Raw genomic sequence first — 27426 nt, 5'->3', positions numbered from 1 at the left:
AGCCCCCCCCTCCCCCCCCCGACTGCCCTCCTTGGCGGGGGGGCCTTTGGTGGATCCCTTTGCTGGAGGAAGAGGAGGAAGAAGAAGCCACCCCGCTAAGACCTCCGCAGGTACCCGGCTCCCACTGCAGCGCACGGGGAGGGGGGCTCGGGGGGGGGGGGCACACTTCGCCCCCAGCAGCTTGCGGGAGTCTCGTAGCTTTTGCTTCTCGTCTTTCTCTCGCTGTTTTTTCCTCTGCTGGCTGCTTCTGTGGGGTCTCATCCTCCAGTGCCTGGGCTGGGTTGGGACTGAGGCTGTTGCTTGCTTTTTGGCCCGAGAGGCCACGAAGAGCGCCCCCCTCCTGCTCTACAGATCCACCTCCATCCTTCTGCTGCCTCCCCCTATCCCCAGCAGAGAGGATTTTAGAGCTGGAGCCCCTGCGCCCTGATAAACTGGTGCTGGGGGCAGCTGCACCGAAATACCGCCCCCCCGCCCTGGTACAGTGTGGGGGGAAGGAGCCGTTCTGCCTGCTCCGGAGGGAAACAAAGCCCGGCTGCAACTGAGTTTCAAGCAAGCTGGGCTGTTAAAAAGGTGAGCAGGTTGGTAATGCACCGAGAAAAAAAAAAAAATCCGCAGCTCCTGAGCCATGTAAGGTTGGCCAGCACAGCTCCAAGGATAACGCAAAAATGTTTGAAAAGTAGTAAGAAACTCTGAATGCAATAGTTGATGCTAAATGCAATGAGATAGCTGAGTTTAATTATGCATTTAGTTGATGCTAAATGCAAGAAACTGGCTGAGTTTGGCCAGCTGGTGGCAATGGGGAGAGCTGATGGGCTGCAGCTGATGGGCTGGGGCTGGTTTGGGGGGTGTGTGCAGGGAGCTGCCTGCCTGTCTGGGGGTGTATCCCCTCTGCCCCCTCCTGATGCAGTCCTGGGTGAGGAGCCTGGGGGTCTGCTCTCTTGAGAACAGATGGCCCCTGCTTGCTGGAAGCGGTTTTGGATGCTTTACTGGAAGTTGGAGGCAGCGTTTTTTATGATATGGAGGTAAAACGACCAAACTGCTATGCTTTTGAATTGCACAAGAAATGAGGGACTAAAAAGCAAATCCCTAGCTATGAGATACTCTTGGTGGACTTTATATTTTACTTGGTAGAGGTGATGGCGCTGTTCTGTACATCACATTTCTCGTCCTCCCTTTGCAGCCCTTTTCTTGCTCTTCCTGCTGTTTTGAAGTGTAGGTGTGTGGCATGCCAAAGCCAATCAGGAGGGAACAAATTCACCCTGGTGGAGTCAGCTTTTGATTGCAAATAATTGATGTCCTGCTGACTCCTGTTGAGAACTTGCTGCTTCCTCTGAGAAGTCCCAGAGGTGTGAGGCTGAGTTAAAGCTTTGTGTATCAGCAGAGCTGATATTCCCGAAAGCTCTTTCATTTCAAAAGATTCTTTTGATTCTAAAATCTTTAGTTATAGAGCACCTAGGGTGTAATTGTCAAGAGTAACCTTCGTATTAGTGGAGTTGCTGTTTGCTTTCAGTCCATTAGCATCCGAGGGCAGGGCTGGGTGGCTGGTGCAGACCAGGCTGAGCTCCTTGCCCTGCGCCTGGGGCAGGGCGGCCCTGCTGGCGGGCTGTGATGCTTGCTGCGTGGCTCCGACCTAATGTGCCTTGTGACCCTGGGCTGGGCCAGCTTGGCTGTGAGGCATTTTGGACTTAAGCAGCTTGATGTATCTGTCTGCCTCTAGAAAGTTCTGAAAATTGTGACAGAGGTTCCTGAATGGCAAAGACACTTTAATGGCTTCCTAATTTCTCCCCCTTTTAAATAAGGAATAATAAATAACTTGACAGTTGCCGCCCAGCTTGTTGAAAGAGCAGACAGCTGGCTTGCACAGAAGCATTAAAATACAAATTGCATGCACTTTCAGGGCAATACCAACCTCCAGAAGTGGTGGAGCTCAGCAGAGCTGGGTAAACGAGAAATGTTTGAGTTTGCAGGAGAGTGATGTAGATAGCTTGATGATCTGAGGTCAGCAAGCTCTTAAAAAAAAAAAAAAAAAAAAGATATTCACCAGATGAGTACACTGCCCTGAAACCTCTGACTATCTAGAACTTCTTAGAGCTTGGGTGTAGCCTGAAGGTGTGGGTGAAAAGCCACGAAGAAGGATGCTCCATGCTGTGACAGGGGAATGCAGAAAAGCTCCTTTGTTCATGTGACTTCAGCAACCTCAAGTTGCTGATGTGCCGCATTTGTGGGCCATGGGGTAACAGCCAGGAGAGGGACTGGGAGAGCTCTCCCCTCACTAGGTATTGCCTAGCAGCTTCACCTGCCTTTGAACGCGACCACATTAGAGACATGCCCTTTGGCTGCTTGGTGGAGAGCACAGCTTTATTATTTCTCTCCTAGTAGGCAGATTTGGAGAAGGCATAAGTCATCCTAGCCTCTGCTGACTCCAGGGAAGTCATGCCACTTCAGAGCTGCTGCCTCTGACTTTTCAGCTCCAAGATGGTCACTCTGCTCTTTTTAAGCTTCACACCTTTTCTTCTTTTTAAAGATGCTTCCTGCTATGCAACTCAAACTGAATTTGGAGTCCTGTAGCCTACTGAACTTTGTCACAGGTGACATGTTATTTGAGAATCTCAATTTTGGCTGGCAGAAAAATCATTGCAAATCTAAATTTCTGCTGTAGTTTGTTGTTGTACCAATGCATTTGTCTGCAGGGCTGGGTGGTAGTTGCTCTGGGTTCTTGATAGCCCAAGTGTTTTGTGCTGAGCTCTTGACTGCTGTGCTGGGACGTGTGCGTGCCTCTGCGGCTCCTGCGTCTTCCCTGAATCAAGCCCTAAACACGTGATGGAAGAAGAATTTCTGGAGTTTAGTTTACAAATGCAGTAGGAATGATTGGGGGTAAATTTAATTGAGATTTATTGGTTTGTGGGGTCACACCACCTCAATTTGCAAATAGCTTAATGGCATACTGCATAGAGTAGTGTGGTCTAGGTATTAGAGCATTGCTCTGACACATGACTCCTGGATTTAATTCCAGCATTTGCTGCTAGTTTATTGATTTAATGTGTTAGTTGTCATACAGCTGTCTCAGCTTTTTCTGTAAGCTGTTTTGAGATGTGCTGTAGGGAGCTGAGTGTTTGTTACCTGTGCAGGTGGAAGCAGTGCTCATCTCTCCATGGCTGCTTTACAACTGGGGATTATCACATTGGAGGCAGCTGAATTAGGGGTGGAGGGTTAAAAAAAAAAAAAAAGTGGCTGGTTTGATGCAGTAGAGGCTTTATTATGTGAGAAATGGTGTATATATACCATAGAGAATAAAGTAATGTGGACTATAAAGCAAGAACTTCCATTATTCCAGGAGGTACATTGGAGGTGGATCTTCAGGTAGCAAGTGCTTCAGGAGTGAGGTGCTTCACACAGTAGATCCCCTTGACTTGAAAGCTGAATTCTGTTTTTCACCATTTTACTTGTTTATTTTTGCTAGTTGCATGTAGAAAAAAGCACAATGCTTAAAACCAGTTTTTTTTACAATACCTCCTCTGGAACAAAGTTGAAAGCAGAAAAATGTGTATTTAGCAATATTAGCACAGAAGGACCTAGTTTTTATTGACTCTGGGCTAGCTGATGCCACTTTGATGCAATGTCATTCATGTGAGTGGTTATGCCTGTAGTAAAACTCACATATCCTTTACACCAGCAGTCATAGAAAAGCAGTCTTAATACAGTCAAGAGCTGAGCCGGCTGTAGATATGAAGCTATGAGACCTTTAAATCTAATGCAGAGGATACCGTGGAGAGGGCTGGCTGTTAGGGTTTCAGGCTGCCCACAACCCCAGTGACTGCAGCAAGAGATGTGAGTTGCACCTCCGGGAGTTGTGCCTGTGAACTCAGCTGCGGGTGTGCATCTTGCTCTCCATCACCTGGTTGTTCTGTGGGTGCCTCTCTGGAGCTTAACTTTGCCCACAGTGGTAGTGGTAGCTGTCGGACCACTGGTATGAGGAGCAAGGATATGAGCTCTGCTGGCCCATGTGAATGGGATTGCCTATCTGGGGGCATTCTGTAATGCCCAGCTGTCTGCACTGAGGCACAAAGAGATGCTGCCCACTCTGCATGTGGGGCTGGGGGAACACCATGCTGCACGGCTCAGGAGACCTGGTGCTACAGGAGGAGGAAGAAGAGTGGTGGCCTTGCACAATGTGCTTCTCGATACAGCTTGATGTGCATGGTGTGGGGCACTTGGGACTGCTCTGCATCATCTTCCTCGCGGCGCACAGCTTGGCATCCATGGAGGCACATGATGTGCATGGCATGGACTTCACCACAGCAGGGCTGTGGCACTGTGTGAACATAGGGGTGGCACACTTCAATCCGCTGGGGACGATGCACTGCTGCTTGTATTGGTACCAGTAAGACATTGTCCCGGGGTGGAGATGAAGCTAAAAAACAAAGCAGGGAATAAAGGTAAATTAATTCCCTGCAGATCGCTGCTTGTATCAGAGCTGCCTTTCCATTGTTTGAATGTGCTGCTCTGACTCTCAGTCCTCATCTCTGGAGCAGAAACTGCACAGCCTTGCATTTAAATAACAATTTTTTAATGCCTTCAGATCTGAGGTGAAGTAGGTAGCTATTATCCTGAGAAGGGGAGTTTGAGGCTTAGCTGCAAAGTGACCTGCATGCTTCAGCTACTGAAGCAATGGCATACCTAGGGCTAGTGCTGAGGTTCTCATCTCTTGTGATAAAGGCTATTTGCTTTCCAGATGCTTCAAATGAAACTGGAATCACTTTCTGTTAGCATTAGGTAAAGCAAAAGTATTGCCTTTTACACTAACCTGAATTGCAAAACAAGATTGTTATCTCTGTAGTAGACAGGGTAATGTGGCAGGAGCTTTATTTTTAGATGCCTGATGTTCATAGGGGACAAAGCAACTTTTGAAAATCTGGCTCAAGCTACCAGTGTCCTAGATAAGTAAAAAGTCAAATGTAACTCTCTTCATCTCAGGATCAGTTGTATGATTGCTTCACCAGGTATGCTGCACTCTCTTGGTCTTTCTCTCCTGAATTTGCTCCAGTAGAAGCAAGGGCTGCAAGAATCTTGGAGGTCAGCTCAGAGCTGTGCCCTGCCTGCATCAGCCTGTGGTGCTCCCTGCACTGCTGGCACAGAGACACCTGGGGGCAGGAGGCTGCAGAGTCTGTGCTGGCTGCTGGAGGAGGCACTGCCCAGCTGGGGGACATCAGAGCTGCCTGTCACACTTGGAAGGCATGAGGTGTCTGTCTAAAGATGTGACCGAGCGTGGAAAAGTGCTGAGGCCTTGGATTTCCTAATTAAAACTTAAAATCTGACTGCAAATCAGCTTTGCTCAGCACTAGCAAATGGCACTTGGGTGTCTGGATGTTGCAAGTTGGTGGCAGCTGCTTTTGCAGATAGGCAGCACTGCTCAGAGAACAAAGCTCTGAAGGGTCAGGTCCTATCAACACAACTTGTTTACAAAGGAGTCAACTCACACCTAGCTACAGAAACAGGAGAAAGGCCGGGGTCAGCATTTTCTAGCTGTGTTTTGAAAGTGAGTAATCCCAGCTCTTATTTAAAAACCAAAAACAAAACCACCAGAAACTCCAGAAAAATAAGTCTATAAAAGGTTCCAAAAGATGCAATAGCCAAGCTTTCCTTCGGTTGTTCTATATAAAAAATTAGTCTCTGTGGTATTGTAGAAACCATCTACATCAGACTGATTACTATGGTAGAGGTCAGCTGCCCACAGAAAGTTACTCAAGCTACTGAAATAAGGAGAAAGGTCTCTAATATAGGAGGAGAAATTTATAATTCAGAATTTTTAAAGTAGATTAAAGATAAAGATACCTAAGTTGCCAGATCAAAGTGGAAACATCACATTAAATTGAGTTAGGTTCTATAAATCTTAGGCTTAATTTTGAATGTCCATACCTACGCCAACAAATATAAATTAGCGAAGAGAAACTTTTCAAAAGAAACAATTCACTTATTTCTCATCAGATTATTTTTGCAGGATTCAGGTACAAGTTAAAAGCATCAACAGAAGGACATTTAGCTAGTTAGAATAGAAATAGGCAAATAACTTACCGAGCTCAGAGAGGAGAGTAAGAACTGGATTGAAAGCTTGGAGATGTGTGGGTTTTATATGGTCTTTTAGACTGCCTGGAAAACCTGAGTAATGGTATATCAAATCTTAATTAAATACAGGAGAAAATGTGTTCATATGCAGCTTTTTCATTGGCTGCAATTATTTTACTCATATGTGATTATTAGTATATTTCTGATCCCCAAATAGCATGAAATGTACCTCACACCCAGCTGGGTTCTTTCAATTTTAAATCTTTATGGGATAAGTAAGGGATAAGCAAGGCTGAGAGAGACATACCCAAAGCCTGGCACTCAGCTACTTGTACATCTGATCTAGTGCCCTTCAAAGCTACTGAGTGAATCCCATATTTTTATGAGGCTTTGCACCTGGTTGCTCTTTCCAGCTGGAAACAAGGCCAGTGGCAGGTGTGTGCATGCAAGCCAGTGCTGCCTTCATGGGTGTGTAAACCTCACAGGACTGCAGCTAGGGCTAGTACTGTGACAAATCGAAATCTGCTTGGAAACTGGCAAAGCTAAACTTCCAAAAAATAGCTTTGTCAAGGATTTAAGCTGTTTGTGGGGGCAGTGCTTTACATGGGCAGCTGTGCTCCTACAAGTGGTTTGATCAGACTCATTAGCAATAGTGTTTGGGACATCCCATTAGGTTCCTGGGGTGAGAAACAAGGAGTATCAGGTGGAACTAATCATGGCAAGGGAGGAGTGTTTCTAATCACCCCCATTTGGTTTACTCTGGCCACCCCAACAGCTGCTGGCTTGCACCTGGACCTCTGCTGTGCCCATGTGGATGCTGCCTGTCTGTGTGCATCATACTTGCTTGTCAGAAGGGGAGCTGCTCCCTGCATGTAATGTAATTAGTAGCCTTGGATGTCCTGACACGCATCCTTTAAATTGATGCCTGTGTTCATTATAGTGGAGTCCAGCTTGAAGACCTTTGCTCATGTAAAACTTTAATGAGTGGTTGTGGGGAGTTCCAAGAGGTCCTGTTATGAAGATGCCATTTCATGGCCTCTGTCAGTGCTATTCTAGTTTTATGTGTGGGTAAATGTGGGCCTGCACAGGTGTGGGACCTGGAAGGGCTTTAATTTATCAATATACACACTATACCTCAGCTTTGTTATAGGCTCTGATACAGGTCATGCCATGAGTCATGATTACAGTTCTATCAAAATGCACTGTTCTTGTCATTTTTTTCCTTTTTGCAGCCCAGAATATCTCCTTAGTATCACCAGCTGATTTTAATGGCTTAGTTTAATGACTATATAACCGGAAAATACACCAATTTGTATAATGTGAAGGGGAATGCAGCCATATCCCCAAACTGGTTCTTGTTGTAGCCCCTTGTTCTGGGACAAAAGGATGAACGCAGGCAGTAAGGCCAGTGCTTCATCTCGATGTGTCAAACAGTAGCCAATTCTGTCTGCTCCAGGGGAAAAAATATCTCACCCAGTGGGCATGCAGATAATGCCGTGTCAATTTAGCCAAGTTGAGCTAAGGCAGGAGCCTTTGTTAGCAGTACCATCCCTGTGTTTCCCTCAGCGTAGCACCAGAATGTAGCAGATGATGATGGTTCTTCACCTCTCATTGTGTAGCTCCTAACAGTATGGAGAGCCTAAGCTGCTGGGTAGTAACACTTGGCAATGGAAAAATGAGTATTTCTCTGGTTCTCACCTTTCCTGGTGAATTTATGGCTTGTGACTTAAATGTTAATGCATGAACTACCACATGGAGAAATGAGAAGCTTCAAGACCAGTCCATAACAGATTGAGAGCCCCTTGCAGTGGTGTGCTGTGTATGAAGGGTATTTCTGTGGGAAAAGCCCGTGTCCCATATGCCTGAAGTAGTAACGAGCCCTTTTTGTGATGCTGAGCCCAAGTTCTGTCTTTTCTTTGGATCATACTGCATCTGTAGTTGACATCTATAAAATTCAAAGCACCTAATGGAAGGCTAAGTTATGGGAAAGTGTCATTCCCTGCAGAATAATTTAGTGCTGCTGGGTGGTTTGAGGTTTGGGTGGTAAGTGATAGGTTTGGGTAAGTCCACAGGGCAACAGTTCTGAAGCTGTTGGTGGCTGTGTAGCAGGGCAGGCATCCTGGCTGTCTTGGGATGCTTGCAGCACATTCATGTTCTTGGAAAACGGGCATCAAGCTTGCATGGCTTGCCATTGAGAAGTAAAATAGCTCTGGACATTTACTCATGGGATATCTAAAGCCTTGTTTATAAAGCTTTTTTTTTTCTTTGAGGGGAAAAAAGCAACAGTAAATGCAAAGTAACTTTTAATGTAAAAGAAAAGTAGAGAGCACAACTGCTGTCTGAAGTAAAGTAAATCAAGAAAAACATGCTTCCAGGATTTCAGGCGGTTTTACCTCAAAATTTCAGATTATTCATTCTATGCTTTCCATGCGTACAAATGGGTTTGGCTCCCCCTGCAACTACTGTCTCTTCACAGCATTTTAAGTGTTTCTAACTTCAAGACAAAGTGGGAAAAACCTTGGTAGCTTCTCCTGTCTACTTTCTTTGCCATGAAGTTAAATATGCTCAGCCTCTTACATTAGTCATTAGTTGGAGTTTGGTGGTTATAAAGCAGTTGTGCTGATCACATGTACCTCGTTTGAGGAGAAGTCGAGAGAAATTAATAGATCTGAGCTTTGGATGGCTTTTATATAGTCAGCCTCACAGAGAAAACACCTTTTTGGGCACAAAGTCCTTACTAGCCAGAGCCAACATGTAATTGATGCAATTATTTCTAAGGTTTCTGCCTCACCTACTGTGGTGTGTGCACTAAACCACAAATGTTTCTGGAGTTTTAAACTTCATAAATGTTTGCAGTGTTTCCTTAGTCTCTGGGATGGATTTGACTCACGAAGCCAGCTTTTTGTGTGGTGTAGCCAAATGTGTGTCTTCAGAGGGTTCTTGCTCTTGTGGTGAACTCTACCTTGGTCTTTAAAGCTAGCGTTGGAATTGCCTCCACCAGGTTTGTGGGGTGAGGGAGGATTGGTGTTGATGCTTCATTTGTAGGGCTGCTCTGTGGGAAGCAGGAATCAACTAAAATACTATCTTTGTGTTCGATCACAAGGATTAGTTTGAGCTCAGCTGTGGAGAAAACACCAGTGAGACCACATATCTCTGAAGCTTAGTCTGAGGTTTCTAACAGGGTTTTAAACATCTTTCCTGCATACCCTTACAGGTAGATGGCTAAAATCTTTTGGAAGAATCCTAATGTTTCATCTAAATCCTGAATAACTCCATGTTCTGTCAACACTTTGGGTGCTTGATGGCTTGTCTGCATCATAGGTGTTTTCTCTTTTTCTTGACATGAGGATGACAATTTTTATATTTATTTTGCATCTTTACTTTTTTTAGGTGCTAAAATTTGATTCTTAAATTTGCTTAAACCGGTCAATTGAGCCAGAGCACGTGCTGTTTTGCTGCATTTAGTTCTGGACACAGCTTAGGTAGTGAGATTTGGCTATGGTTCAGCAGTTGACTCATCGCTTTTATTTCTTTGTCCTCTCTGGTGGTGCCTGAGCTGGGAGTTGTAATACTCTTGTTAAACATCTGTATGACAACATCAGTTGTGTAGAACATTAATGAGCTTTTATGTTGTGCTTTGAGAATGCTTTCAGAGAGCATCTGCGTGCCTACTCTTAGTGTTGTTAGCCTCTGTGTTCAGATACATGGATTTAGCAGCGATAATAACTGTAAGCAGCCCTTAGCAGAGAAGGAAACTAGTTCCAGCAGTGTGGCTTCGTCTTGCTTCAGATTAATGATCTAGATTTTGTTCAATGCAATATTAATAATACATTTTTAAAATAAGACTTAAGACTTGCTTTTATCTTCAATTGGCTAACTTGAAAATAATGATTAGGCTTTGAATTCCACCCTTTTTGAGGAATTACATTAAGGTTAAATTGCTATCTGATTTAAGCTGAGATAGGCGTATGTTGCAATTCACATGGTTACACTTAATTATAGAAAATGCAGAGTTAATTTTCCAAAGGAATGACAAATGTTTCAGTGTCGCCGAGGACGATATGATGATAAATCTCAGCACGCAATTAAACTAGGAGAGCATCCAGACCACTTCCTATTGTGTGAAAAACTTGATAGGGGTTTCTACCCCATGGTAGCATATGGGGTTTAGTATTTTTTTTGTCATTTTTCTGCCAATCTGATATATGAGATTCCCTCTTTGTTGAAAGGCAGAAATTATTCTGCAGTGTTACCGTGTCCATCTCTAACTCCCCCAATGGAAGCCTTTTCCTTGTGAGAAGAGCATGCTGCTGTTGAGAAGGGGAAGGCTTTGAGCTGGGCTTTACAATAGCAAAACATCCCCTACAAATCTTCTCTACTGCCACGAAAGTAGCAAAATCTTTGACTTCAAGCAAAGTGTAAATCAGAGTGGACAAGTTGCCATCCTCCATGGCCCACCGGGGATGGTAGAGAGCATCTGTATGGCACAAGCTGTTTCCATACTTGGCATCTGTTGCTGACACTGCTACAGAGTGTTGGTGAACCTTCTCCTCGGCGTCCATCCGTCATACTGCTGCGTTTGATGCCGATGATAACTGCTGGCAGTTGCAATTCATCAGCAATTGGGATTCCAACACGAACCTTCTGCTCATTGTTCTAGATGTGCAACGTGTATTATTACAATGGATTTAGGTGTCCTTTTATTGAACAAATGACTTTTTGAAAAAAATGACCTGACAAGGTCTTGCATGAGCCACACCCAATCTGTTGCCTTTTTGTCTCATTTTCTTAATCAGGTCATGATTTATAGCTTCAGAGTATGGGATACAATTTCATATAAGATACAGCCTTACTTTTTCTCCCCTTTTTTTTTAAAAAGCTTGCAGGTTTAAAGACACACATGCTTGGTGTCTAATTGGAAGAGCAGCACTGACTTATTTGGATATATTATTCTAAAATTCATTCTGAAGGTTTCCACAGAATTCCAGGGCTTTGACTAGACCCCATATTAGCCTAATTTCATCACAGAATTGTGAACCGGGCTACCCCTAGGCCAAGAACCCAGCATATCCCTCACTTTTTGCAATTCCTCCTGGGCTGGGTCAGTACATTTTCTTCCAAGTGAATGGCTGTTTGCTGCTTGCCCAGGAATGAGTCCATTCATGGAGGAGACCTGCGTATGAACCATACAAACCTCTTGGTTTTTCTGTAATATACACAATATCCCTTCTATGTAAAGTTTTGAAATAGACTGGAAGGCAATGAAGTCCAAGTTGTGGGGGGGTGGTGGTGGTGATGGAAGGACGCTAATAATTAGAGCGATTTATTAAAAACAATTGACATTCATTAACAAAGTTAAGTCTTGAAAGAAACGTGTTTAGTAATTGATTGGGATGCTGTGCACATAGGTGACTCAGATGCTTTGGGCAGTCTAAGAGTATAAAAACACTCAACGTCAGATCTTGCCCGATCATTTTTCTTATTTCTCTCGTGAAGTAGGTAAGCTTGATTTGAATTCCTCTTTCTAAAGAAAGTTTTGCTTGTAGTTTTAAGTGAGGGTAAATCCTATGCAAATGTTCCGTTGTATCAAACCAAAGTTTTCTTGATGTAGCTATATCACTTTGTGACTGTTTAGCTCTTGGCTTTGGTACATGCAGGTCTTCCAATACTGTCTGGGTGATGATCTCCAATTAGTTTTTCATTAAATCTCATTTCCAGATGTGTTCGATACAAGATTTATAGGTGGCGTTTTCTAAGAACCCAGCTATGAAATTCTGCCTTTCCCTCTAGCCTGTTGATAGCTTTCTGTTTTAATGTTTGATGGTGGAACTTGTAAGAATTGTTGCCTTGTTCTCATCATATTCCCTTGCACTTCAGATTAACCATCCCCCAAATGACGCACTCCCTAAGCCCGTGCACCGATGGCAGCCCCTCGCTGTGTGGGGTGGCTGTGCCACAGCCCATTGCCGACAGCTGCAACGAGCCCTGTGTTGTGCAGTGTCCTGACTCAAGGGTGGTCATCTACCCTCCACCTGTGGTTGTGACCTTCCCTGGACCCATCCTCAGCACCTTCCCACAGCAAAGCGTCGTGGGATCTGCAGGAGCCCCTGAAGTTGGAAGTGGCTTCAGCGGTGCCCCTGCTCCTGGGGGCTCGCATGTGTATGGCGGTGCCCGGTGGGCACGGGGTTACCCGGTTGGAAGCTGCAGACCATGCTAAACCTAGTCAGAGGAGCTGCTGGAAGTGGAACGTCCAGGCGAGGATGAGCAGGACGTAGATATCTGGCTGAGCTCCAGGGCTGAGCATTGGATGTGCAATGGATTTTGGATTTTTGGGAATTATGGATTAAGTGCATCCATAAATGTTTAGATCTTCTGAAGAAAAAGAATCCATTTACATCCTTCTCATATTACCCTTTCTGTTGTTTTTTATTTTTCCTAATGCCTTCCATTTTCTCTAAGTACTCTCTTCTCAAAGCTGTGGACTACGTTTGTAATGCAGTAGGAGGTGAAGGGATTGGGTTGCTATCCATTTTAGATTGCTTTGTAGGTTCTTTCTGTGGCTAATGAGGTATAAAAAAGGGTCTTGGAGTGAGCCAGCCCATGCTCTGTGCTTTACGTGTGTCTCTGCAATAGGGAAACAACATCAGCTATTACATGAATCACCTTACATCAAATCACAGGTTACAGGCAATTTGTAATCTGTACCATATAATTCTGCCTCTGTATGATCTGCTTCTTTCTCATTAAACATGACCTTGCAATATGTTATTGGCCTCTGCGTGTGTGTGCATGTCTGTTCCTCTGCTCCTAATTCAGGTGCCTTTGTCCTGCTGCCCCAAGCTGATCCTATCGGCCTGCTTCAGGACAGTGATGGTCAGGAGAGATCTGGCAGTGGGTTCTGTGCACCTCCCTTCTACAGCAACTCCTCTGCTAGAGCTGTCCATTAATGAAACCACTGCGCACATCTTTCCTTCTGTTCCTGGTTCTGCAAAGCTCCTTCCTCAGTATTGGCTTCTTGTGGGGTCTTCTCTTCCTGATGTCATCAGTTTCACCTCCCTGTCTCGACATAACAGAATGCCTCGGTGCAGAGGTGCAAGGAGAATTGGTATCTGGGAGAGGGAACTGAAGCCAAAAGTTCAGCTTCTGGTTTTACTGCTTCGCTCAGTGCCTTCTGACGGTGTAGCCTTCTTGTAGGCATGTAGAAATGGATGGTGGAATTAATTCATGGAATTTTGAATTTCCTCAATAATTTGTAGATAAACCTTTCAATGTTTCTATGCTATTGTATGTTTTTGAAGTGTTACGTAGCTATTAATAGTTAAAGGAATGGTGTAAACCAACACTGCAAAATGCGAGAGTGCTAGATTATTTCAGAGTAGCTGCTCTATGGAGAGCTCTCCCTGTGTAAGGAAAACAAAGTGGACAGGCATTGTAATAGCATGTAATTGACTGCTGGTGAGCCTTGGATGAGATGATTAAACCAAGTTCTCACCAACCACATAAATCCTTCCCTACAAAAGAAATCCCCCAAACCTCAAAAGCCAGATGAAGGAATCTGTATTATTATGCTAATGGCATATTTGGAAATGAACTCCAGTTTATTATTGAGGCCTCTAAATTTGCCCTTTCTGTGTAATAAGTTGAGACTTGCAGTTACCACAAAACACCAAGTTGTCAGTAAAAGTGGGAAGCTTTGCCAGTGAATTTCTGTGGAAATATTTATATTGCACCTTCTATTCATTTAGATATAAAAGATACTCATGTGAAATGCTCTGAGGCTTTCAGAGGATTAAAGATATTAAGTATCTCAGGATACCGGTGTGTATTTTTAAGACAATGGAAACATTTTTAACGTCTCTTGTCTCATAATGCAATAACAAACCTTAGAATATTCATCGAAGTATAGTGTGTTTTGAAGCACTTCTTGTTTCTCTTGCTGTTTTTGATGAAGCCAGTGTTCCTATCCCATGGGCCACTTTCCCTTTCTTATTATACTCCAAGAAATATTTTGAAAAAGTTCTAAACCCGCTCATATATAGGTCCAATTTCTCTTTTGAGGCTAAGTTTTCTCTGTACAAGTGATTCTGACTGGCAGTGAATCTTTGTGCTAGAGGCATATGTCCTGCAGCATGCCTCATGTGGGTTGTTCACAAGGTGCATTTAAATTGGTAATTTCCCACATGCATGCAGTAAATACATCCTGCTTCAGACTGGCATTCAGGACTTTAAATAAAATTATAGGAGTGAGTTTTCTGTTAACTAAATTAGCCATCTATCATCTGTGATCTCAGGCAGGCACAAAGTTCCTCTAATCATCCAACTTTTCTTATGCCTTAGGGCATAACACCCTATAAACCAGGGAAAAAATGCTCTTTACCCACCACTCTGAACAGGTGTAAGCTCAGAGCTGCTGGGGACCTTAAGGCTGATCCATGGGAAGTGAGCATCAGTGCTGTTGTCTGATGGGGCCAAGTGACAGTCTGCACTCCAGTTCTGTGATTTGGGACTTCTGGGGTCACCCTGATGTTCTGGATGGGTGAGCAATAAAGCTGTGTGGTCATTGTAAAGGCAGGGAGCCCTGCAGTGACTGCACTGGGGATGCAGCCCATGGAGGTGGAGTTGTACTGGATCTCAGGCAACTTCAAGGCAAAAACTGAAGCTGAGGTGGTGTCCAGGTGGCTCCAAGCAGAGTGATGGAGGGAAGTGGATGTAGATGACCCTGTGACAGGCCTGGGGAAGCTGGGGTCCGTGGAGCTGTCACAGCCCCCAGGTGGTTCCAATTCCCTGGGCACTGGGTGGGGATCACACCCTCTGTCAGAAGCAATAGCACTGCTGGTAGCAACCTAAATGGGATGTGGGGAAGGGAAGAAACAGGTAATACATAAATACTGCTGTATTGGCAAGCATAGAGAGGTACCTGATGTTATGGCATGAGCTGAGGATTTCACTCAATTCCTTGGCTTTCCATCTTTTATCCTGTGTTGCCTCTTCCTGTGCATCTGTGTGTTTAAGCACTTCCACAGTGTGCGTGCAGGTGGGAAAAATCTTGTGTGCCTGAGGGCATCCAAGGGAGATAAGCTGTATTTATTGTGGTGGGAGACTTGAACCTTTCTTAATGTTTTCCCTGGGGAACCCAGCCCTTTCTGCTGCTGACAGCAGCTAGCAGAAGGATTATAAAATGCGTCTCAATGGTTTTGCCAGTTTCAAAGGGTTGTACTGATTTGCTGCCCATGTGTCCTGCTAGGAGCCTAGGGTGGAGGCTGCTATCCTTACTGTTTTGCCAGGGTGTCCTGATCTGACTCTGTCTTGCTCAAACTGGGGCAAAAAGAGGTGAGCTCGGAACAAGGCAGCAGGTCAGGCCAGTCTCTTGGCCGAGGCTGCTCCTTCCCAGGCAAGAAACGGGATCCGTGGGGCTTGTCCTCTGCTCTGGCTCAGTTCAAGGTCAAATGCTTTATGTGAGAGCGTCAACGAGGATATAAAGAAATGGGCTTTGGACTGGAGGAATAACATTTGCAACACAGGGACTATTCTGCTAACTATCATTGTTTCTCCGCCTATGAAAATGCTTCCCCAGTCTGTTCCACCAGTCAGTTTCTTACTTTTTCCTCCACTTAGCTGTGTCAGCTGAGAAGATGTTCCTGTGGCTGTCATAAGAGAAGGGGTAGCCATGTAGGGTATCTCTCAAAAATCAGCCCAGAGGTGCCCCCTCAAAGTCGCTTGTACAAGATTTTTGACTCCTGGTGATGTCTTTGATGTATAACTGGGCTTGCATGGGATCCATGCAGTTATGTCTAGGCTATGCTTGTTGAACCACCTTGTTTCATGCCAGATTATAATCTTTAATATTATAAACCTAAATCAAGACTACTTGGTGTTCCAAGGTGACACAGTACAGGCTGACAGGAACAGCTTGAATAACCTGGCTGTGCAGTTTGCAAAGGAGATGATCTCTTCAGCCGATGGTCATGGCTTAGTTGCCTTCGGTCTTTTCTGTTAGGTGTCTTTCTCCAAGCTTAAGAAGCATTGCTGTCTTTCCTTGGCAGACCACCTGATTTTAGCTTCCACTCAATCCTTCTTATTTGGAAATTATTTTTCAAACATAGAACCTAGCTTGCTTCAGGTGTATGTGTGTGGTAGTGCAGACAGTCAGCTGATGCCCTTTTCTGGAGGAGTGTTGTGTAAACCCAGGGTCATAGGTTAATTAAAATAAGGTAGAACTTCGTCCTACTTTGGGAAACAAGTTGGGGCCGGAGCATTTTTGAAGGACGTAATGTCCTCTAACATGTGGAGTTTAGACCTCCCTCTTACTGTATGGTTGTATGGAGTGGCCCTGCAGCTGGTGCCTTCACAGTGGCATGTCAGCAAAGACAAAAGGAGAAGAGGAGACAGCTGATAATATTATGCAGAGTCATTTTAATGGAGAAACAGACCAAGAAGTTACAGAAAGAATAAGTTTGCAGTTTTACAAAAGGGTCTTCAGCAAGTAGTGTGTGTCTGATGCCAGACGATGCTCTCTCCTCGTGGAAATGGTGGAGTTTGGCAGTCCGGACAAGGTTCTTGCTCACAGTTGCTCATAAGTCCTGTTCACTGCTGTACGAAGCACAGCATGGATATATAACAGGAGCTTCTCTACATGTTGTCTTTGGAGAAGTTTGTTGTGAAGCAAAGAGGAGTTTGTGGCAGTTGAAGAAATCTGCTTCCCATTGACACAGGACTGCTCCTATTACTATGGCACTACAAAATGACTGAGAATTAATTTAAAAGGCAATTTTCCATCAGCATGATGGAAAGGTGCCTCAATACTTGCTGTAATTCAAGTTGCCCATTAGAGTAATAGCTGAAGAAATTCTTAAAGATATGAGAGGGTTACATATGGGGTAGTCCTAACGAGGCCTGGCACCCACACGCCTCACTGAACCCAGCCAGAGGTGTGGGGGCCCAGCATTTCTCAGCACCGTGACCTTAGCGATGAATCTGTCTCCTGCATTTCATTTCTCGGTTTCTCTTTCTGCTGGTTCAGCATAGATAGCAGCTTCAATAGCTGTATCTGTTGCCAAAATGAGAAAAGAAGGGGTAGCCATACCCAAAATTGGCGAAGTCCCCATTCCCATAGTAGCCCCCGTAAACATTCAAGCCTCTGCTGCCATACAGGTTCCCAAAGCTTCTGTAGCCATATGGGCTCCCATATCGGTACTGGTCCCGGTAGAAGCCATACGGGCTTCCGAATCGGTAGCCATTCAGGCCCCCAAAGCTGTACTGGTCTTCGTAGCCAAATGGCGAGTAGTAGCCATCGTAGTAGAAGTCCCTGTTGAAGGTCATTGTTGGCTGATGTGGGTAAACCTGAAACACAGACCAGGGAGTAGGGTGAGCACATTGGCTGCTGGCAGCGGGAGGGAAGGCTCAGAGCCCCGGTGGAGCAAAGGAAATGTGCTGGTGCTGACCACGCTCCCTCCTGCGGGTTTTACATCCTCTTAGCTGCCTTGTTTATCTATCTGAATCCGCCCAAACTTTTTTCTCTTTGTTCTCATCTTTTGATATTGGCTGACAAAAAAAATACTCTTTTTACCAATTGAGAGCTGACCTTTCCTCCAAAGTCAACAAAATGTGAATAAAACAAAGAAAAATATGCCACTTTGGGTAGCGATGCTGATTCACGTCAGACTGACAACACATCTCATGCATCCCCCAATCTGGAGAGCCATGGGGTGCTCAACCTGGCATAAACTCAAAGAACACAATGAAGTGGAGGAACTTCCTTCATGGATGTCAAAGTAATAAATGTTTCATAATTTTTTATCTAAGGATTTGAATTCCCCACTCCTAAGGAAAATAATCTAGAGTTGGAAATTACTTACGACTTCAAAATTATGTTGGCTCCTTACATTCTGCAGCACTTTAACGCCTGCTATTAAATAAACACAGGAAGAGCAAAACAAGTTCCAGTGAAGGAATTGCTTTCAAAATGAGAAAAAGAAACTGCTTACAGAATATCCACGTATACATGTGTGTATATACAGTGTTATGTGCACGTACACAGCAGAGCCTTTTAAATATGTCCATGCATACACGTATAAATATTTTTATCAAGACATGCATACAGGTGTAAATACACGCAAATATATATATATATATATATATATATATATATATCAAAAAGTGTAGAGTAGAGTCAGTATGGACTTACCCGGTTCACTGAGGAGAGGAACTCAGGAGAAGCGAATAAAACTTCGGAGTTCTGGGTCCGTATATATACCTTCCTAAACTCAGGTGTTAGTTATACAATGGATCTTGTTGCGTGCATTATTCCTTCAACTGATGTAATCGGAGTCAGTGATTTTCATATTTTCAAAGTTTGATGTGATGACACATGTCATACCTTCAGAATTTCTTTCATCTTAAAACAAGAAGAAATGGGCTCAGCACATTTCTAGTAAAATTGCATGGAATTCTTTGTAGTTGGATGGATGGGATGTTTAGACCATTACCGCTTGCGCAATCTGCTCGTAGGTACACCGTTTACTTGGCTTTTGCATCTATGGTGCAACACAGAGGGGAGAAAAGGAATACATTTGTTTTGGTGTGTTGAGAAGTAGTGCTTCAGTGCTAGGTTATAGGTTGGACTATTTGATCCTAGAGGTCTTTTCCAACCTAAATGATTCTGTGATTCTGTTCAGCAGCATCGTGACCTGTACTTAGTGCCTGATGATATTGGTGGGGTTCTCCTCTTGCCAGCGGCTTTGGTTTTGTCTCAAGTTCCACAACACTGATTTTGAAGAAATTTGTCTGCTTCTGCCTTAAGAATGTTTCCAAATATTTCTTCCTGCTTTGAAAAATATATACTTTTTTTTAAATTTTTTTTTAAGCTTTTGACTTTCATAAAACATAGTGCATCACCTTATTAGGACTTGGGAACAAGAGACCTTGATGTACATTGTAAGTGACCATATTATTAAAACTGGGGGTGTCTTTTGGTGACAAACTATTAATATTTAAATACTGCAACACTTTGCAAATTGAAAACATTAATGAGTGTTTATGAAGTGCTTTGGTATTCAGAATTCTGAGGAAGCCTCAGCATCCTGCTTGCTCATTATTATCCTTATTTTATATTCAAATTAATGTCAGAAATTAGGTGAAGGTCATACAAGGAGTTCTGTAGCAATCTCCAGTATTCTTCACTATTGTACCGTATTTGATGTGTGAGGTCGATTCTTTGCTAAGAAAATATTAACATCCAGCCTTGGAAAACAGTATTTAGCACACCTCTCCAAATCCTTATCATTTATTATTTTCCAGGCCAAGTTCATACTTGTTTTCTCCACTTTATTCTGCTGACCTCAGGGTCACGTCCTCTAATGAATTGAAGTGCAAACAATGCCATATTCGTATTTTTGCTGAAAACATTTTTTCTGCTCATGCAGCAGCATGACTTTTATTCACCATGAACATTTTGGAGGAATGCAATTAAGATTTATTTGTAGTTTGTGCTGGTCCTGTTTGCTGAAGTAGCTAAGTAGCTTAATAGAAAATTCCTAAACAAATGTTTGCACTTCCTTTAAGCAGGAAGCCCCTGCCATAGCACATCAGAGTTTCTGATGAACAATATTTCCAAATGTAGGAAGATTTTACTTTTTTACTGAAATTTTCTCTCCCTCCAATGGCTTTGGGAACTTACAAATGCTTTTATATAATACATAAATAAACTTCAGTTTTGACAGTGGAGACAATAAAATGGTACCAGGAATGTAGTTGGCCCAGAACATTTTAAGATGAAAGAAACCTGTAATATATGTGACATATGGGAGGTTGAGAACACACTAATAATCCCAAACGATGAGGAAAATTATATTAATTGAAGATATGACGTGTACAGGCAAATTTGTTTTCCAGCCAATAAGGCTACAAACTCTTTGAATATGCAGGGCGTCTTAGATAAGCCAGGAGGGCAAAGAAACAGTATAAAAAGAGCTCAGAGCTCCAGGCTCTCCATCAGCTCTCTTGCCTTCCTCCTCTTGGTGAACTCGGTAAGCCTCTTCTCCATTCAGTCTCTTTGTAAGGCTTAGAGATTTTGGTCTGCTAGTTTGTTGGGATTGCAGCTCCTCTGAAGTGTAAGATTTCTCCGTGCCTCGTACCTGTGCCTACTGCTGTGCAGGAGCTGGCAGGCTCAGAACTTTAGAGCTGGGGCTGAAACTCTCCTGGTCCCGTTGGTACTTGGGATCTTCGGCTCCTGGTTGTCAGGCAGCTCTGCAGAGAACTTAGAGACTTACAGAAGGGTTTCCCTGCTGCAGCCCTCACTGGGTTCCTCCATAATTCTCCTATTTTATTCAGAGGGAGGTCTTCTGGTCTGTTTAGCAGGACTGGAAATCAAACTGATGTTCTGATGTGTCAATGCATTTGTACTTTCTTGTTTTTGCTGTTAGCATTTGCAGATCCCAATCCAAAATCTGTGAATTACTGCAACAAGACTTGGAGCTGTTGTGGTGTGTTATAATGGCAAACACCAGATACTTTAAACTTTACCTTTACTTAAAGCTCTCTTGAAGACAGTCTTGAAGGATTTGGGAATGTAGAGCTTTATGCAAAGCTGATCTCCTAAAAGAAATTGAGGATTGATTACTCCTTACAATATTAACTAAGAAAAATCCTGAAGCAAACAGCAGGGAAGTTTTGAGCTGTAACAGGTCTACTCCCCAGCTGGTAAGCAAGAAAGGAAATTAAATGGTTTAAAAAGAATGGATAAATCAGAAAGCTAATGACAGTAGTTGGGTGAAGATGAGAAAATGGAAATGGGAGAAAGGATGTAATAAGGAACCAAGGAAATTGTCAACATTTAGCTTCTGTCTTCCATGAAGAAGGCTTTGGGCTCTGAGGCTGTTACCGCCTGGAAGTGTTTCTCACTTTGGCTTTCCTCCCTGCTGCTGCGTTTCAGGTTTGCCTCCATCGCAGAAAGATGACTTTCTTCCAAGGCCAGTGCGAGGATGACTGCTATTCTCCCTGCGGTTACGGGGGCCTGTATGGCTACCGGGGCTATGACTGTGGAAGCCCCTGCGGCTACCGGGGCTATGGGAGCCTCTACGGCTACCGGGGCCTCTATGGCTTTGGGGACCGCTATGGCTTTGGTGGGCTGTACGGTTCCCGGGGCTTCTATGGCTATGGGGATGGCTATGGCTATGGGGGTCTGTATGGCGGCTATAGGGGCATCTATGGCTATGGGGACTGCTATGGCTACCCAGGCTTATACAGCAGCCGCTACGGCTACCCCTTCAGTTCGCGATACGGCCAAAGATACGGCTACGGGAGCTGCTACCCCTGCTAAACCCAGCGGGAACATCCCTGAAGTGAGGATCAACACCGGCCTGGCAAGCATGGACTGACGGCGAATCTCAGTGGCGGTGTTTCCTGATGCAGAGAGCCCCAGCGCCAGCAGCCACCCTTCTGCAGGGGCTTTGAGTGCTCTGCACCACTGCCCAAGTGCTTGAAATGTTTTTTTTTCCTGCTTTGTGTCTGCTTGCTCTCTTACATCCCATAGTCTCCTCTTGACCTGCTGTTGGATCAAAAAACTTGCTTTTCATCAATGTTATGGTTCTATGTAAACTCTAGAAATGCTGCTGCAATATCTGGCTTTTATGTTTGTTGCAGTGATGTATTCTGAATGAATGGTATAGGCAGGGTGTAATGTGTCTTTGGGAATGTAGTCTTTCTGTTCTGTACACCTTTAAAAGTATATCTGCCTTTCGTATTAAAAGTTATGCTTCATCAGTACTGTACTTCTGGTTTTATTTTTCACTTTCATTTCTTAAATATCTTGAAATCAAGAGCATCACAGGTGGGGTGTCTGAAAGTTGTTGTTAACTTTGTTCACTCCTGGATTCTTTCTCAGAGCCTTGCCCTCCTCAAACTGGGAAACATGGCCATTTGCAGCTGCAAGAAACTTCAGCTGTATCTCTGATGTATTTCTCAACTCCAGGCTCTTGCTTTGTGCACTCCAAAGAAATGATTCATTTAAAATGCTTAGGTGCTGCAGAGAAGGCAAATCAGGTCCTAGACTGCATCTGCAGGGGCATTTTTAACAGGCAGATGTGATCATCCCGCTTTAATCAGTGCTTGTCAGGAGCACCTGGAGCCCTGTGTCCATTTCTGGTCCCATGATTCGAAAAAGACAAGGACAGACTGGGAAGGGTCCAAAGGAGATGATCAAAGGTCTGGAGAACCTGCCTGGTGAGGAAAGACTGGTGTAGTTTGGTCTGGAGAAAAGCAGGCTTGGGGGGGACCTCATCACAGTGTTCTGGTACCTAAAGTGTGGCTAAAGAAGATGCAGGCACTGTCTTCACAAGGCCAAACAGGGAGGAGACGAGGGGAAATGTGTTACAAGCTGCACCAGGAGAGGTTTTGTCTCCTCAATACAAGAAACTTTTTACAATGAGGTCAATCAATCATTGGAGCAACCTACCCAGGGATGTGGCAGAGTGCCCACCACTGGGAGGGTTTCAGTATGGGATTGGAGAGGGTGCTGAAGAGCCCCATCTGGGCTCCCCTTCCCCAGGGGAGGTTGGGGCTGGTGATCTCTCAAGGTCCCTTCCAACCTGGCCTGTTCTGATACTGAAGACATCATAGGCAATTGCAAATGCATGTACTTGCTGGCAATCCTGTTTTTAATTGTGGAATAAACTCATGTTCTATCTGTTAGGGTTTCCCCAGTGGAGAGGGAGGAATTTGCCCTTGCAAAGTAAATACGTTGTTAGAAATGGATCTCCAGCAGGCAGCACCTCCAAGGTGAGGCAGCAGGGCACATGTGTCTGTCAGGTCAGGAGAGTGGGTTCAGAGCCTGTGCTTTGGAAGGAAGCTGGGTCACAGCCGATTTTTCCTATTTTTTTTTTTCCAAGTGAATTTTATGGGCAGAGGGCTGACTTAAGCAAGAGACTGTGGCTGTGTGGGAGGACAATGACGGCGCTTTCTCACCGCTTCCCTGGCCAGGGGCAGCTGGCAGCCGAGAGCTGCCAAAATGCCCTGGGGACATCGAGTGTTGTTTCATTTGTATTGTTTTTTTATGAAAAGTCGACTTTTTTTTTTTTTTTTTTTCCACCTTTAGTTCTCAGTCGTCTAGTTTTCAGCCCCTGGATTTACTGGATTATTATTATAATTGCACCCAGGGAAATGGATTTTGTCTACCCAGCATGGAAGGCTGGGGCAATGTTTTAGGTTTTCAAGGCCACCATCAAGAGAGTGAAAGTCACCACTTCTTCCTTGACACTTTTCCTATTGAATTTAATATAAGATTTATTTATAGATGTATAAAGTTCCACTGGCTGCTACAGCAATTTGTCTGTTAGATGGTAATCTGATTGGAAATTGTGATTCTGAAAGAATATTTGAATATGGTTTGTGGGAATAGGAGTATTGTACTCACTTGAACTTCCTTTTATGTATTCTCTACAGAGGTCTGGGACTAACTCTTCTATTTTAAAACATTATAATAAAGACCATCACAGCCTTATTATGCTGAAATATTTTAACCTTACATCTGTAATAGTTTCAATTAATAAGAGAAAGGGAGAAATTGTGGGATTTCTCAGATTTCTGAGGGGTAGAGGGAGGAAAATGGCATGTTTACTTGGGCCAACTTCAATGAACATGCAGGTGTATAAAGTGCTTTGCCAGCAGAAGAGGCAGGCCCCCTCCCCCTGCCCCCCCCCCCCCCCCCCCAGAATGCCACTACTCTCAGTGTATTCATGTAGTCAAGGGACAGGCGAAAGAAGACTGGAACTTTGATTTTTTTTTTTCCATACAGAAAAATTTTAATGCAATAAGAAAAGAAGTTGACACAGATACAGAAAGATTATAGTTTTGGCATGCTGAAAAGAGCTAGGGTAGATGAGTCACTACACCGTGCTATACAGAACATTCCTTTTTGTGAAAGCTGTGTTGCTCGTTCTTAAGGTACTTGTAAATCCAGATCAAAGGAGGCACAGCCGTCATGTTTCTCCATTACGCAGTACTGCAGCACCTTACTGGAAGTAGTTATTGAAAATGCAGATGACACAAGAGCTAATTTTCACTGATGGAGAAGTTCTTTAACGCTGCTGCGGCGACTGGAAGAAGCTTCAAATGAACTGCAGATCGTTCTTATTGCTGCCAAAGGGGTCTAAATGCAGGAGACTATCAAGAGTAAGCTCGTAGCTGAGAAACACAGGAAGAGGGAGACAGAAAGTATAGCAAAAATAGAAATGCAGAGAAATTCTAGAGAGCAGCCAAGCTCTCCGTTCTTGGTAGCTTCAGTTGCAGCTGCAGGGGCTCAGCACTCCTGAAAACGTTGCCTCTGAGTTGATCCATCAGTCTGTGCTTGCCGGGTTGGGGTAGATCCTCACTGCAGGTTCCTGCTGGGTTTATCAGGTCTAGCAGCACCCGTAGCTGTAGTTACAGCAGGATGGGTAGTAGTAGCGGGTGCAGCAGCTCCGGTAGCTGCAGGGGCTGTAGCAGTAGCTGTAGCAAGGGCTGCAGCAGTAGCTGTAGCAGGGGCTGCAGCACCTGTAGGCCCGGTAGGAGGTACTGATGGACCTGTAGCAGGGGGAGCAGCACACGTAGTAGCAGGACATCTTGGGGGTGGTGGAGGGAGGTAAACCTGAAATACAGCAACAGGTAAAGGGTAGGCTCAGCGTGCAAGGAGCAGCACCAGCGGTGGCTGGGTGAGGTGGGGGATTTGGAGGGGTACTGAGCAAATGGCTCAGTCTTGGGATATTCTTCTGACATCTATTTTTATCCAGCCAATTGCTGTACTCCCCCCTCACTATGTTCAATGCTGAGACACAACTTCTATTCTTTAGCTTCTCTTCTTAAAAATGAACCTGATACCTTATATTTTTGGACTTTGGCTACAGGAGATTCAGTTTGCAGATAGAGACATCCAAACGTATGTGTGGGAGTGCTTGGTGTCCAAGCTCCTAGGATGGGCAAGCTGAGGTTAACCCTGACAGGTAGACTGACTGCAGCTCAGGACACACACCTGTAGGTGTTCTAATGTCTGATGAGAATCCCACACAGCATTTTAAACAGTTTTTAGATGCATTCATGTACAGTACGCCAAGTTCAGTGTACTGAAGCCAGAGAATCACAGCCTGGCTGAGGTAGGAAGGGACCTCTGGGTCCCTCTGGTGCAAGCCCTGCTCAAGCAGGGCCGTTCACATCAGGGGGTCCAGGGCCACAGATGGACCTGGTACCAGTGCTGGTCCTGGGCACGTTTCCTAGGACCACATAATCTTCTTGTCTGGCTTTAATCTCAGCATGTAAACTACTCCTTTTTCTGTCCTACATCACTTCAAACACCTTTCAATGTCAGCTGTAGCAAGGATACTGAAAATACTCTGCTGCACAGTGAGGTGCTAAGGTTTAATTCCTCTACTGCTGCATGTCAGAGCTGCTCTGGTGACTTCAGAGAGAATAAAGCAATTCCCATGTCCAGCCTGCATTACTTACTGCAACATCTTTCCATAAAATAGCTGTTTATACGTTGCGCAATACACAATTCTGCCCATTATCCACCATTTCAGCTAGTGTTGAGAGTCACCAAGTCAAAAGAAATAAAAAAAATTTCTTCAGCTGTTTAAATGGAATAGAGTAAAGCTATTGCTTTCTAGTATGTAAACATAAAACTCTTACTAGGCTTCACAGCTCACTAATGTTATCTGAATTCCTTGCCTGAATGTTGGCTCATCTATGCTCCCCTTTTTTTTTACTCTAACAGCTTAAAAAGTACAGGATAAAAATTACAAATCAGAGAATGTTAGTAAAGGAGTTATTTCTAAGTTAAAAGAGTCTCTAAGAGAATGGGTTCTGCACTTACCAAGTTCACCGAGGAGGCTAAACCAAGAGGAGTGGTGTGAGGACAAGGGGGTTGTGAGTGCTTTTATACGGTTTCTCAGACCCGTGGAAATAGGTGCGATTCTCCGCGTGCTTCCATTCCCTGGTAGTCATGAAACACATTTCGGAAGTACATCAACAGTACAATTGCTATAATTGTTTTCCTCCGCATTTAGGACACTTTTCAAATTCCTCGGGTAACACATTGTGATTACTACCTGTGAGATTCCTTCATCTTAAAACTTTCCAGGATAAGTGGGTTTCTGGGAATTCTCACAAAGGAGGACAGAATGAAACTGGAGGATCTGCTGAACAGTACCAGTTACACTGCACATGGAACTGGGGAGCACATAGACTTTCTTTCTGCATTACGGCCCTACAAGGGAGGCAGATAGTGCACATTGTAAGGTGACTTAAAACACCTGAGGTGGAAAGAGGCATTATAGCATGTGCTTAGGGCTTTTACCAAGCATTTTGATTCATTTCCGTCTCAATTAATGACAGGCGTTCCATTGATTCCTTTAGGTTCTTCTACTGTCTATAATTTGGCATACACACTATGAGACGGACAGGCCAGGGCACAGGATCAATTAAATTAGCATCTGAGCAATGTGTCTAAGGTTTAATGCCTTTTTCTAGGGGTCTGTTTTCTCTCATTTCTGGATAAAATTCTTAGAAAACCTTGCTCAAATCAATGTCTTGTGATTTTACAGCTTTGTCAGGGCAAGTTTTACTGCAGGACCTGGTAGTGCAGAACAAATCTGGTTTTTCTGCTGGCCTTTCATAGGGAATGCAATAGTGAAAAGGGGAAGAGCAGTCTTAGGAAGGCCGTGGAGGCCGGGAGGGTGGGTACTGTGCTTTCCTGACTGGTAGGAGGCACTTGCTGGGGAGGCTGGGTGGAGGCTCTGCCAGCAGCAAGGTCCTGCCACGTGCCTGGCTTCCACCAAGCTTCAGCTGAATGAAAAGGCTGGTGAAGTGCTAAAAACTACCCAAGGCAAAAGGGCTTATACTAAGCTGAGAAGGGAGATATCAGCCTGTTTTTTTGTGTGGTGTGTTATCCAGTGAGATACAGCTGTATCTCCGTGCCAGCCTGCACCGTGCCAGGATGATGACGAGTGTGGTGCTTTAGTTTGACTGAAGACAAAAAGAGCTCAGCCCGGGGATTCCCTCCCTGTTCTGTTGTTTATTATACAACATCACGGCACCTAACAAACCATTAATATTTAAATAATACAAACATTGCTAAAGTAAGTCCTTAATGACTGTTTTGGAAGAGCATTGATACCATAAATTCTGATGAGGCTCAGCACTTCCAGAATGTCTGTTATTATCCTCATTTAATATGCAAATTAGAAATGGCTCACTGCAGTGAAGGTCATACAAGGAGGTATTTGAAGAGAGAAAAAAAAAAAAAGAATGCTCTTGGCTTTATGTATTGTGCTCTGCCTCCTCTGGGAGGGCGGTGTTAGATGAGGTTGAAAACCAGCATCAATAAGATTTGCTGTAAAA

The 27426-nt window shown here is 44.2% G+C and overlaps 3 protein-coding genes across 5 annotated transcripts; 2 read left to right on the top strand and 1 right to left on the bottom strand.

Annotated features, from left to right (window-relative positions):
• The first annotated feature begins 89 nt into the window (after window positions 1–89).
• LOC121060952 (claw keratin-like) lies at window positions 90–12373 on the top strand. 3 transcript variants are annotated; one of them, XM_040539142.1, is made up of 2 exons: window positions 90–110; window positions 11941–12373. In XM_040539142.1, exon 2 carries the CDS (start codon window positions 11957–11959, stop codon window positions 12278–12280), a length of 324 nt encoding a protein of 107 aa, XP_040395076.1. In that variant the 5' UTR covers window positions 90–110; window positions 11941–11956; the 3' UTR covers window positions 12281–12373. The 3 variants fall into 3 exon arrangements, with proteins under 3 accessions (XP_040395076.1, XP_040395075.1, XP_040395074.1); XM_040539141.1 differs by lacking the exon at window positions 90–110 and adding an exon at window positions 471–578; XM_040539140.1 differs by lacking the exon at window positions 90–110 and adding an exon at window positions 11474–11562.
• A 4083-nt stretch (window positions 12374–16456) lies between these two features.
• Window positions 16457–18378, bottom strand: LOC121060954 (keratin-associated protein 19-2-like). The gene is made up of 2 exons (XM_040539143.1): window positions 18248–18378; window positions 16457–17403 (listed from the first exon to the last, which is right to left on the bottom strand). The coding sequence occupies exon 2, from the start codon at window positions 17380–17382 to the stop codon at window positions 17098–17100; it is 285 nt and encodes a 94-aa protein (XP_040395077.1). The 5' UTR covers window positions 17383–17403; window positions 18248–18378; the 3' UTR covers window positions 16457–17097.
• Window positions 18379–19978: 1600 nt separating this feature from the next.
• LOC121060951 (keratin-associated protein 21-1-like) lies at window positions 19979–21822 on the top strand. Its single transcript, XM_040539139.1, has 2 exons — window positions 19979–20087; window positions 20993–21822. The coding sequence occupies exons 1-2, from the start codon at window positions 19980–19982 to the stop codon at window positions 21377–21379; spliced, it is 495 nt and encodes a 164-aa protein (XP_040395073.1). The 5' UTR covers window position 19979; the 3' UTR covers window positions 21380–21822.
• Window positions 21823–27426: the final 5604 nt, after the last annotated feature.

This window comes from Cygnus olor, chromosome 28 (genome assembly GCF_009769625.2).
Source record: "Cygnus olor isolate bCygOlo1 chromosome 28, bCygOlo1.pri.v2, whole genome shotgun sequence".
In the NCBI taxonomy this organism is placed as follows: domain Eukaryota; kingdom Metazoa; phylum Chordata; class Aves; order Anseriformes; family Anatidae; genus Cygnus; species Cygnus olor.
Note: the sequence above shows the minus strand (reverse complement) of the source record. Positions and strands in the feature narration are given on the sequence as shown.